The following is a 13965-nucleotide window of genomic DNA, read 5'->3' on the forward strand; positions in this document are numbered from 1 at the left end:
GACTCAGTCAAGGTTTATATTAAATGGTACTTCAAGTCCAAACCATGTTTTGTTCATATAAAATAAAGATTAAGGTATTAAATCATAAAAGCATAACTTTTTGTCCTAATTCAACAGAAGTCCTTTTTATTTAGTATAGTCTCAATAATAAGGTCCAACATTAACGTCACAGAGAGGGCTTTAACAAATCTCTTGGACCTACCACAGTGTCTGGCAAAAAAAGACACGCAGTAAATAGTTAACATATAAGACATGTGATTAGTTGAGAGTCATCAACCACATAAGCTCAGAGAACGAACATAACACCGATGAAGGCAGACTAAAATAGCCATGTTTCAGTCATTTACTTCCTGGCTAAACATGGTACCACAGAATTAGCTTCAAAAAGAGGAGAGGTATATTCTATAGCCAAGATTCCTCTCTTCCCCATCATACCAGTTACTTTGTGTTGCAGGTGACAAAGGGAGCAGGGTATATAAATGAGTTCATACAATCTATTCCCACAATTGGGAAAACTCCAAGGACATCATTCTTAATTTAAAAATGAGAAACTCAAAAATTCCTTCTTCCTTCTTGAGAACCTTAGGGCTAGAGAGAAGCTTGGGAGGTATAAATATGTATGCGCAAAATCGTTCTATTTCCTACTAAAAGAAACACAGGCCAATTCCTAGATATAGGCATTTTCATTTTTGACAGAACTCTGGAGGCTTATAATAAGCCTGAGCCCCCTGTAGGAAAGGAATGTTCTGCCCAAGAAAGCATGGGTTAAGTTGCCGCTCCTACATTAATATCAGAAAATAAAATTTCAGGGAATACTTAGTTAATTGCCTTCTATCTGATTCCAATCATTTAATTTCTAGAAAGAAATTCACAAATTCCCTGGAAGCTAGATTTTTAGAGAAATCCAAAAATAAATGCTGATATTAAATGGTTTATGTTTTGTTGAGTTTCTCAACACAGAGAAGTGGTAGGTGAATTTTCTTTCCTGAAAACTCAACATAGAAGCAAATGCTCTGCTTTGGGTATCTTACTATTTAGCTGCAGAAGACAGATGTTATTCCTTCTATTATTCTTTTTCCTCTTTTCAAGCATGTGTATTTATTCTGCAAGAATTTATTAATATTTACAAGTCAGGCACAGTCTAGATGCCAGAAATAGGTGAACAAGATGATATCTTTTGTGGACTATAATTCTACATGGAAGAAGACAGAAAGCAAACATGTAATCTACCATAATAAATAAGTTATTTACCAAGTTATACAGTGGTAAAGACTGGAGATCATAGAACAGAGTGAAGATCATAGAACACAAAAGACAGGCCTTCTTTTGGAGGAGTAGGGAGCAAACAATTTAGATAGAGTGGTCCAGAAAGTCCTCTCCCAGCTGACATTAAGTGATATCAGTATAATGAAAAAGAGCCAGTGACAGCAAAAGTAAAAGGAAACACATTCTAAGCAGAAGCAAGAGCAATTGGAAAATTCCAGAGGCAGGAACACAATCGGCACATTCTAAGAACAGCACTTTGCCTAACCTACAAAAATGGAAAATGCCTAACTAATGTAATTCCGTTGACTCTTCAACTTTTGATCATAATACAGCCTACACTTACATTGAATATCAGTCCAGGAACATTGAATCTGTCCTTAAAGATACAGACCCTCTCTTTAAAACTGAGCAGGCTAACCCTGGCTGGTGTAGCTCAGTGGATTGAATGCTGGCCTGCGAACCAAAGAGGCACTCATTCAATTCCTGGTCAGGACACATGCTTGGCTTGCAGGCCAGGTCCCCAGTAGGGGGTGCCCGAGAGGCAACCATACATTGATGTTTCTCTCCCTTCCCTTCTCTCTAGAAGTGGATAAATAAAATCTTTTAAAAAATAATAATAAAAAGTAAAATAAAATTTTAAAGAAACTTAGCAAGATATATGCATTAACATAAGAGCAATTCATAAAAACAACTATGCATGGGACACACTATCCAGGATTTCTTAGGATTCCTTGTAATTGCAGTGAGGCTCTCTGGCTATATTATGCCCCTTTTCCCCACCAGTTACCAACACAATTATATAGAAAGCCTATAACAAGTCAGAGGAAACCTCAGGGGCCATGTCCACATCCCAACAGCCCTCACTTGTTCCAGCTGCACACTTACTCCTTCAGTCACTGTGCCTTGATTGTCTTGCCCATCTTCATCATCATCTTCATCATCTGCTTCTCCTTTCTGAACAAACTCATTTCTTGTTCGAAGATACAAATCCCACAGTTTGCAAGCAGCTTTATATTCAGGAGTATCTGGCTGTACATTAGCAAAGACAAGAGAAAATATATCACTTTATTATTTTATTGTAAATCAAATCCTATTCCAGCAGAGACTGGTATTCTAAAACAACTTCAAAAAGTCTATTATAAATTTTAAACTCCCTATGATTAAAAGATACATGGGCCTCATCTTCTCAAGAACTACGTGTAGCCCTGACCAATGTGGCTCAGTTGGTTGGAGTGTTGTCCCATAAATGAAGGGCTGCAAGTGTGCTTCCCAGTTCAGGTATGTATCATATCATCCCCAATCTGGTTGCATACAGGGAGCAACAAACTGCTGTTTCTGTCTCAGATCAATGTTTCTCTTTCCCTTCCTCTCTCTAAAAAAGCAATAAAAAAAAGTCCTCGGGTGAGGATAAAAAAAAAAGAACTAAGTATGTTTTAAAGGCATTTTGAACTCAATTTATTTATGCCTTATCTTATTTTTAATATATTTTATTGATTATGCTATTACAGTTGTCCCATTTTCCCCCCTTCACTCCCCTCCACCCTGTACACCCTCTCCCACCCATATCCCCCCCTTTAGTTCATGTCCATGTGTCATACTTATGAGTTCTTTAGCTTCTACATTACCCATACTATTCTTACCCTCCCCCTATCTATTTTCAACCTACATTCTATGCTACTTATTCTCTGTATCTTTTCCCCTTCTCTCCTCCTCCCACTCCCCTATTACTAACCCTCCATGTGATCTCCATTTCTGTGGTTCTGTTCCTGTTCTACTTGTTTGCTTAGTTTCTTTTGGTTTTGCTTTAGGTGTGGTTGTTAATAATTGTGAGTTTTCTGTCCTTTTACTATACATGTTTTATCTTTATCTTCTTTTCTTAGATAAGTCCCTTTAACATTTCATAAAATAAGGGCTTGGTGTTGATGAACTCCTTTAACTTGACCTTATCTGAGAAGCACTTTATCTGCCCTTCCATTCTAAATGAGAGCTTTGCTGGATAGAGCAATCTGGGATGTAGGTCCTTGTCTTTCATGACTTGGAATATTTCTTTCCAGCCCCTTCTTGCCTGTAAGGTCTCTTTGGAGAAATCAGCTGACAGTCTGATGGGAACTCCTTTGTAGGTGACTGTCCCCTTATCTCTTGTTGCTTCTAGGATTCTCTCCTTCATTTTTACCTTGGCTAATGTAATTATGATGTGCCTTGGTGTGTTTCTTCTTGGGTCCAACTTCTTTGGGGTTCTCTGTGCTTCCTGGATTTCTTTGAAGTCTATTCCCTTTGCAAGATTGGGGAAGTTCTCCTTTATTATTTGTTCAAGTAACTCTTCCACTTGTTGCTCTTCCTCTTCTCCTTCTGGTACCCCTATAATTCAGATGTTGGAACGTTTAAAGATGTCCTGGAGGCTCCTAAGCTTCTCCTCGTTTTTCTGAATTCTTATTTCATCATGTTTTCCTGCTTGGTTGTTTTTTTCTTCCTTCTGGTCCACTCTATTGTTTTGAGACCCAGTTTCCTTCCCATCACTATTGGCTCTCTGTCCATCTTCCTTCATCTCTTTTATGGTAACCAGCATTTTTTCATCTAATTTGCACCCAAAATCAACCAATTCCGTGAGCTTCCTGATCACCAGTGTTTTGAACTGTGCATCTGATAGATTGGCTATTTCTTGGTCGCTCAAAAGGATGAGTCCTGGGGGACTGATCTGTTCTTCTGCTGGAGACATGTCTCTCTCTGTCTCTCTTTTTTTTCCCCCGTCTGGTCGCTCTTGTTACAGTGAGGGGTGGAGCCTTAGGTGTTTACTTGGGCTGCGTACCCCAGTCGCTAGATTGTGATGTTGTATGTGGGGATGGGTGCAGGGGCGGGAGGGAACAATGGCGGTAGTTCCATTCTCCTGGGATCACAGTCCCTTCTCTGGGATCCTGGTTTGCGCGCTCTGCCCTGGTCCACAATCGCTGCTTCACTGGGTCCGCCAGCCGCTGTTTGCGTACTCAGGGTCCATCGCTGCGATCTTGTGCACCCCAGATGGCTTACGCGCCGAGTTCGCACCAAGTTCTCCCTGATCCCCGCGCGTCGCTGCCGACCCGCGCCCTCCCGGCTCCGCCCTTCCTACCGGTTTGGATGAACGGGTCTACTTCAACTTCTTGGCTGTCCAACTTCCATTCAGATAAATTCTCTATCAGTTCTGGGTGTTATTCTGGCTCTAAATTGTTGTTGTTCTAATTTTGGTTGTGCATGGAGGTACAGTGCGTCCACCTATGCCTCCATCTTGCCGGAAGTCTCATATGCCTTATCTTATTACAGAAAGACTTATGCAGGAGAAAAGTAATTTGCTAAATTAAGACTAATTATTACTAAGAAAGATAATTTAAAGAATAAGACCTGATGTAGCCACTATGAAAAAAAGGTATGGAGATTCCTAAAAAAACAAAACAAAAAACAACAAAACAAAACCCCTAAAAACTTATCTACATACAACCCAAAAATTCTTCTATTTATCCATAGAAAACAAAAAACACTAATTTGAGAATATATATCCATCTCTATGTTCATTTCAGCATTATATAGAATAGTTAAGATATGGAAGCAACCTAGAGAAATATGTGTGGGTGTACACACAAAATGGAATATTACACAGCAACGAAAAAGAAGAAACCACTGACATTTGCAACATGGACCTAAGCTATTATGCTTAGCAAAACAAGTCAATGTTTTATGCTAAGTACAAAAAGCAATGTATTATGCTAAGCAAAACAAGTCAGAAACAAATGCTGTATGGTTTCTTTTATATGTGGAATCTAAAAAACAAAACCAATTCATAGAAACACAGGTCAAAGGCATGGTTACCAGAGGAGGAGATGGGAGGATAGGGGAGTTGCTGAAAAAGGTAAAGGGGAGTACAGTCAGTAATATTATGGTAAGTTTGTACAATGACAGAAGATTAATAGAATTAGTGGGGTGCTCACATTATAAGGTATGGAGATATCACTATACTGCATATCTGAAACAAATATAATATTGTATACCAACTATACTTAAAATAAATAAAGGATAAGACCCAATTTAAAAGATACAAGTAAAAAAGATAGAAGCCAATGACTGTTCTGATAATCACTTGTAAGATTTTTTAAAGTATTTTAAGGACTTTCCGTCAAGATGAAGGCATAAGTAAACACGGCTCGCCTCCTTGTAAAACCACAGCAAAAGTTACAACTAAAATACAAACAAGTGCCACCCAGAATCACCAGAAAATCGAGCCGTATGGAAGTCTGACAACCAAAGAATTAAAGAAGTCACATCTACCCAGACAGGTAGGAGGGATGGAGACACAGAGATGCAAGCAGGCAGTCACACACCCATGTGTGGTAGATAAAAATCAGGAGGGATACCTTGGGAGCGAGGAATTCTAGTCCCATACCATACTACCCAGCCCAGGGTTGCAGTACCAGGAGATAAGTCCCTATAACTTCTGGCTATAAAAACCAGTGGGCGTTGAGGTGGTGGAAGAAACTGCAGGATTCTAAGGCATCTCCTCTTAAAGGGGTCACAACAGACTTAGGACATACACAAATTCACTCCCTCTGGGCTCCAGAATTGGGGCAGCAGCTAGAAGGGCACTAGTGGCATACACGGAGAAATTGAATGGCATCGGGGCAAGTGCCAGGGGACAGCTTGCTCCTAGATAAAACTCCAGAGGTCAGGCAGCTGCATTATCTCCTTTCTGAGCCCTCTGCCACACAGAGCCACAGAGCGCAGACACCATATTGGAGATTCCATCAAACCTGTTCATGTTCACATGAGTTGTCTTACCCCGAGGATTACCTAAGGCTCTGCCTCATCCAACTAATTGATGTTGCTCTTCTACAATAGGCTAAGTATCTAAGGCTATAATATCTACTAAGATAGGGAGTCAAAGCAGCCCTATCTAATACATAGAAACAAACACAGGGAGGCTGCCAAAATGAGGAGACAAAGAAATATGACCCAAATGAAAGAACAGATCAAAGCTCCAGAAAAAGAACTAAACAAAAATGAGATAAGCAATCTATCAGATGGGGAGTTCAAAACACTGGTTATTAGGATGCTCAAAGAACTCACTGAGAACTTAAAAAGCATAAAAAAGTCACAGGCAAAAATGAAGGTTACACTAAGTAAAATAAAAATTTACGGGTAACCAATAGTGGAGTAGATGAAGCCGAGAATCAAATTAAAGATTTGGAACATAAGAAAAAAAACATTCAATCCAAACAAGAAGAAATAACATTCAAAGCATAGGTGTGCCAGAAGAAGACAAAGAAATTGACTTATTTGAAAAAATAATGAAAAAACTTCCCTATTCTGGTAAAGGAAATAGACATGGAAGTCCAGGAAACACAGAGATGGACACAAAGAAAATCACATCCCAAAAAAGATGGACACAAAGAGGACCACACCAAGACACATCATAACTAAAATGCCAAAGGTTAAAGATAGAGAATTTTAAAAGTAGCAAGGGAAAAGCAGAGAACTACCTACAAAGGAGTTCCCATAGGACTATCAGCTGATTTCTCAAAAGAAACCTTGCAGGCAAGAAGGGTCTGGAAAGAAGTATTCCAAGTCATGAATGGCAAGGACCCACATACATCCAAGATTACTCTATCTAGCAAAGCTACCATTTAGAATGGAAAGGCAGATAAAGTGCTTCGCAGACAAAATAAAGTTAAGAGTTCCTCATCACCAAGCCCTTATTATATGAAATGTTAAAGGGACTATGAGAGAAAAAGAAAATCAAAACTATGAACAGTAAAATGACAACAAACTCACAACTATCAACAACTGAACCTAACCACCACCCCCCTAAACAAAAACAAACTAAGCCAACAAGTAGGACAGGAACAGAATCACAGAAATGAAGATTATAAGGAGGGAGATAAGTGGGGAGGAGGGAGGGGGAGAATGGGGGAATAAGAAGCATAATTGATAGGTATAAAATAGACAGGGGCAGGTTAAGAATAGTACAGAAAATGGAGAAGCCAAAGAACTTATACATATGATCCATGGACATAAACTAAGGAACTAAGGGTGGGGGGCAATGCTGGAAGGAATGGGGTACTGGGCGGAGGTGGATAAAAGGGAGAAAATAGAATGGGACAACTATAATAGCCTAATCAACAAAATATACTTGAAAAAAACAAACAAAAGAAACCAAAGTGAAACCAAAAGAAGACAGAAAAAATAATAAATTACAAAGTGAGATAAATAGAAGTTGAAATTTAGATGGTTAGGAAAACATTCAAACATAACGGCCATCACTAAAACTATAAAGATATCATGAAAGGGTCCAGTTCAAAAGTAAAGATCATCAACTGATTAATAGAAATTCAGATATATGCTGTTTATAAGACACATACCAGCATTAAAAGGACATGAATAGGCTGAAAGAATGGAAAAGTAGGTAAACACAAAAATAAGCTAGTATAACTATATTAACATCAGATAAAACATACCTCAAATAGAAGATATTACTAGAAACAAAGAGAGGTAATACATAATGCAAAAAAATCCCATTTACACCCTGACTGATGTGGATCAATGGGTTGGGCCTTATCCCACAAACCAAAATGTTGCCACTTCAGTTTGATTCCTAGTCAGGACATATGCCTAGGCTGCAGGCCAGGTCCCTGGTTGGGGGCCTGTGAGAGGCAACCCATCAATGTTTCTTTTGTGCATCGATATTTCTCTCCTCCTCTTTCTCCCTCCCTTCCCCCTCTTTAAAACAAACAAATAAATAAATAAAACCTTTAAAAAAATCCCACTTACTAAGCAACATAATTTTAAACTTGTATGTTCCTGTTTGTAAAGTGTCAAAATATATAAAGCAAAAAATCAACAGACAAATCCATCATTATAATGAGAGATTTTAAAACACCTCACTTGGTAAGTAGTTCATGCAGGTAAATCAGGATATAAAAAAGTTTAGCAACATAATTAATAAGCTAAATGTACCAATGAATAGCACTCTTTATATATTCACAAAATTTATAGCAGCAATATTCATTATACCTAAAAGTAGAAAAAATCCAAATGTCCATTAACTGGGAAAAGAATAAACAAAATGTGGTATATCCATATAATAGAATATTACTCAATCAGTAAAAGTAATGAAGTACTAATACAGGATGGGGCAAGAGTAGGTTTATAGTTTGTTCCTATGGGAAAAAATATAATAACTAATAAATGACACAAAAATAAACCCTGTGTTTTGTGTACTCACAACTTACTTTTGCCCCATCCTGTATGTTACAACGTGGTTGAATCTTAAAGATATTATGCTCAGTTAAAGAAGGCCATATATCCCTTTCATATGCAATGTCCTGAACAGGCAAATACATACAGAAAGTAGATTGATGGTTGCAAGACACCCCTGGGAGGAGGGACAATAAAAAGTGCATATTAATAGGTATGGTTTTCTTTTGGGGATAATGAAAATATTTTGAGGTTAGATAGTGGTAACTTTTGTGACTATACTAAAACCCCCTGAATTCTACACTTTGAAAGTTTATGAATTCTATCTCAAATAAAGAAAAACTATGTATACAACACAGTCTTAAGGATAAATCTAAAAACATTTTTGTAGAATCTTCATAAAGGAAGATTTAAAGCTTTGCTAAAATAAATTAAAGAAAAATAAATGAAGACACAAAATTCATAGATGAATGATCTATATCGGGATTATGTCAATTCTCTAAATTATGACCTAGAGAGAGTCAATGCAATTCCAAGAAGAATTCCACCAATATTTTTTAGCTTGTTGACTTAATGCTAATATTAAAATGTAAAAAGGCCAAAAACATGTAAGAAAAGTGCCAGGAATAGCTAACCTGCTTTCCTTAATAGATAAAGAATTATAAAGCCATAGTAATTGATGTAAGGATAGAATAGCCCAGCAATAAACTGGCCAGAACAAAAGGAATAGGGAAAAAGGTCAGAAAGAGCCAAGAGCACACGGAAATGATGACAGCACTGACACTGTAGACAAATGTGGAAGAGATGGCCATTTCAAGGCCCTGCTTATCCCCGTGGGAAAAATAGTATCTCTACATCACAGAACACACAAAAATCACTCCCAGCTGCTTTAAAGGCTTAGAAATAATGACAAAATTATTAAACTTTCAGAAAAAAATGTAAGAGGAGAATATAATCTTTGGGTAAGAGGAATTTCTAAAACAAAACACCAAGAAGGATAAAGCACAAAATTAAAGTCGGATACATCTGAATATGTTAAAATAAAAAACTCTTGCCCTGGTTTGTGTGACTCAGCGGACTGAGAATTGGCCTTCAAACCAGAGGGTCGCCAGTACAATTTCTGGTCAGGGCACATGCCTGAGTTGTGGGCCAGGTCCCCAGTAAGGGGTGTGCAAGAGGCAACCACACATTGACGTTTCTCTCCCTCTCTTCCCCTATGTCTAGAAATAAATAAATACATAAAATCAAAAGGAAAAAAACTTCTCTTTGCCAAAAGTACTGTAAAAAGACACAGCAGAAGATGCTTGCCAAACATATAACAAAACAACAACAAAAAAAGATCACTACCTAGTGCAGAAATTCCTAGAAATATGAATATGAAAAATAGCCCAAAAACAACCAAGAACCCTGGCTGATGTGGCTCAGTTATCAAGTTCTGGCTTGCACACAGAGGGGTTCCCAGTTAAGATTCCCTGTGAGACCCATGCCTGGGTTATGGGCTAGGTCCCCAGTTGGGAGTGTGAGGGAAGCAACTGATTGATGCTTCATTAATGTTTCTCTCCCTTTCTTTCTCCCTTCCTTACCCTCTCTCTCTAAAAATAAATAAATAAAATCTAAAAAAAAACCCAAGAAACAGACAAAAGATTTGAGCAGACACAGAATAAGAATAGTTCATAATCATATGAATATTCAGTCTCTTTACTAATAAAAGAAATGCAAATTCAAACTACCAAATGAGAAACCACTACTTACCTACAAAGTTGATACATTTTAAAAAGCCAGACAATTATCAAATTGGACACCTTCCAAATTTGATGCATTCTTACCTTATAATATGCCTTTGCATTGTTAAAAAGTAGCTGAAAGTCAGCAGTCAGCAGATTAACATCATCATACTCTTCCATTTTTAGTTTCTGTTGGATTTTCATCAAGTCAATGGGCTGAGCAACCACTTCATAATAGTCTGGTTGATTTCTGTTATAATTTAACATATTTTTAAAAAAGGTATTAATGCAAAGCCTATGGAAAGTTATATTTCAAATTACCTCTGGTAATATCAATATTTCAAGTGATAGAACACACTAGACTTAGTGCCATTACCAAAACTAGAAGGGAATAACAAAAGCAAGAGGCATATGCACACTCTTTTCAAAATATCTATTAGTGATATAAAAACCTAAATTAACATATGTGACAGTGTTTGATATACTAAATATTTAAGATTTGGGGCACCGACACCAAAACTGTGTCAAAGGTATCTTCTGCAAATAAAAATTATTTGTACTTCATGGTGTTCAACAGTGGCTGAAAACAGGTATTTCAAAGCTCTTCACCAGCTTACAAAATCAATTGCCTTCCTTTAGTTAGTGACAAAAGAACTTTTTCTGCCAACTACTATCAAGTGCCTAGTACATACTATACTGCTTTAATATTAATTACTAAAGTTACAAAGGAGAAAGCTGAGGCCCTTGGCACCAGCAATTTACCACAGATAAAAGGACATCAGACATATCCAAACATGACCAAACAATTAAAAAAATAAAATGCCTTGGGAATGATAAACACAAAATTTAGGAGAGTGATCACAGACTGGAAGGGAGAAACAGTGAGGGACACACAGAAAACTTCAACAGTAGTTACAATAATAATTTAAGTGGGTTTGGGGTTCATGGGTGTTTCTTTTTATCCTCTTTGGCTTTTTTCAAACAAAGTTCCATGATACAAGTAGACCTAAAAAATAATCTAGTGACTATTTTTCTCAATTATCCCTTGGGGGTATGTAGTTAACTCCATTCTAAATGTGAAAGAGATAAGATTATTTACAGAGAATGTCATCATGGTCACGAAGGCTTTAATCTCTCTTGGGACCTTGGCTGACATAGCCATACATGTATATTTAATTTTTAAAAACTTTTTATTCTGACATAAAAGTTGCAGACTAGTACAAAGAATGCTTTTTTTCTGTAGTTTAATGTATATTTTCCACAAACAAGAATCACAGTTCAACTATCAATATCAGGAAATTAACTTTGATACAGAACCACCATCTAATCCACATACTCCACTCACATTTCCAACTGTTCTAAAGTTGTCCTTTATAGCAAAAAGTTCAACTCAAGTCACATGTTGCATTTAGTTATATTTCTTTAGTTTCCTTCATTCTGAAACAATTCCTCAGTCTTTCCTTGACTTTCATGATCTCGATACTTTTGAAGATTACAGGCCAGTTATTATGCAGAGTGTCCCTCAATTTGGGTTTGTCTGTTTTCCGGACAAGTTAATGTTATGCTTCTTTGGCAGGATTATGACAAAAATGACAGGGTATTTGTCTCGCTGTACCCTCTCAGGTGGCATATGCTCTCAGGTTGTCCCATTACTCAGATGAGGTTGCTTTTGATCACATGAAGATTGTGTTGTCTGCCAGCTTCTCAACTGACTAAGTTACTCTTTTCCTCCTTGAACTTTATGGATAGATGCCTCCAAGCTATCTAAAGGCCCATTCCTCATTAATTAATTCATTTATTTATATTAATATGTATTCCTGTTTTACTCAGTGGGTTAAAAACCATTATTATAATTATTTTGATGCTCAAACTGCTCCACGTTTGGCCAGTAGGAATCCTTTCAACATGGCTTTTATATTCTATGTCTTTTTCACATGTTCCCATCAACCTTAGAGCACTTGCTTATTTTCTGGCACCATAAGATCTTACAAGCTCATCTTGTACTCTATTTGCCCTTGAAATCAGAAGTTTCCTGAAATAACTATGGTTTATTTGAACGGTAAATTGTATTTAAAAACCAAGACCAAGGTACCAGGTGTACTCATGTCTACTGAAGGAAGAGGAAGAATAAACTCAGTTTTTTAAAACCCTTATCAACCACTTACAATTTGAATAAACTATAAAATTAAGTGTGAGGAAATAAAAGGAGTACTCAATGTTATTCAGAGAACATACAAGAACATAAAGGTCTCTGTGAGTACCCAACAAAGGTTCCAAGAGACCTTCTCAGAGTGAGCATTAGGACTTTGTTAATTTGATATCCAAGACAGCCGCTCTCCACCTGGGCCTGATGGGCCACAGTCCACTGTTCCCTGCTAAGGCTTGGTTTTTAAATACCATTTACCTCCACAGCCTCTCAGGCTTGAGTGATTATCTGTAGACAAGTGAGAACCCAATGAGGGCATGTACAGTAATCCTTTATTTGCAGTTTTGCTTTCCACAGTTTCAGTTAACCATGATAAACCATAGTCTGAAAATATTAAGTGGAAAATTCCAGAAATAAGTTTTAAGTTGCATGCTGTTCATGCCACCCTGCTCCATCTTGCTCAGGACATAAATCACCCCTTTGTCCAGAGGATCCACACTGTATACTACCTTCCCGTTAGCCACTTAGTACTCAACGTAGTTATCATCAGACTACAGCAGTATTACAGTGCTTGTGTACAAGTAACCTTTACTTTACTTAATGGCTCCAAAGCTGAAGAGTAGTGATGCTGGCAAATGGTATATACCAGAAAGAAGCTGTAAAGTGCTTCTTTTAAGCAAACAGGTAAAAATTCGCGACTTAATAAGAAAAAAAGAATCATATGCTAAGGATGCAAACATTTATGGTAACAATGAATCTTCTAACCCAAGCCAGTGTGGCTCAGTTGGTTGGGCACTGTCCCACAACTGAAAGGTTGCCAGTTCAATTCCTGGTCAGGGCACATGCCTGGGTTACAGGTTCAGTCCCCAGTCAGGTCCCTTACAGAAGGCAGCCAACTGATGTTTCTCTTCCTCTCCTCTAAAATCAAATAAATAAATAATTTTTAAAAAGATGAATCTTCCATCTGTGACATTGTGAAGGAAAAAGAAATTCATGCTAGTTTTTCTGTCAACCTTAAACTGCAAAAGTTATGGCCACAGTACATGGTAAGTGCTTAATTAGGATGGGAAAAGCATTACATTTGTGAGTGAAGACATGAACAAAAAATGTGTTCCAATTGATGGTCATGTGTTGTGCCAGAAAGAATTGAGTCTATACAAAGACTTCAAGGGGACCCCTAAAACAAGTGATACCAAGCCATTTACTGCAAGTAAGGGTGGTTACTCAGATTCAGGAATAGGTTTGGATGGAAAGATATAAATATTATCTGAGAGGCTACATCTCCAGATGAAGAAGCTGCTGCCATATTTCTGCCAGAACTGATTTTTCAGTACTGGCAGAACTGATTAAGGAGAAAGGTATGTAGGTACAGGAAAAAACGTAATGTACATGTGGGTATTGAAACTATTCCTGGTTTCCAGCATCCACTGGGGGTCTTGGAATGTAACCCACATGGATAAGGAGGAAACCTACTATACCTGGAAAGGACACTACTTCCTGGATGCTCTACTAGAGGGCTTCTCACAAACTTTTCAGAATTACTACAGAAACAAAAAGGAGATCAGGATCCAACATTCCACTCTATTAATATAGTCAAAACAAGGTCCCCCCACT

The 13965-nt window shown here is 37.6% G+C and overlaps 1 protein-coding gene across 13 annotated transcripts in view; it reads right to left on the reverse strand.

The window, feature by feature from the left end:
• The window catches only part of PBRM1 (polybromo 1), a 125732-nt gene that overhangs the window by 96533 nt on the left and 15234 nt on the right, over positions 1 to 13965 (reverse strand). For all 13 annotated transcript variants that reach the window (XM_045831924.1, XM_045831925.1, XM_045831923.1 and 10 more), the window contains 2 exons: positions 10308 to 10455; positions 2152 to 2295 (listed from right to left, as the gene is read on the reverse strand). In XM_045831924.1, the coding sequence (XP_045687880.1) occupies positions 2152 to 2295; positions 10308 to 10455 (292 nt within the window). The remainder of the gene's footprint in view (positions 1 to 2151; positions 2296 to 10307; positions 10456 to 13965) is intronic.

This window comes from Phyllostomus hastatus, unplaced genomic scaffold, assembly GCF_019186645.2.
Source record: "Phyllostomus hastatus isolate PE091 unplaced genomic scaffold, TTU_PhHast_1.1 phas_contig_16, whole genome shotgun sequence".
Taxonomy (NCBI): domain Eukaryota; kingdom Metazoa; phylum Chordata; class Mammalia; order Chiroptera; family Phyllostomidae; genus Phyllostomus; species Phyllostomus hastatus.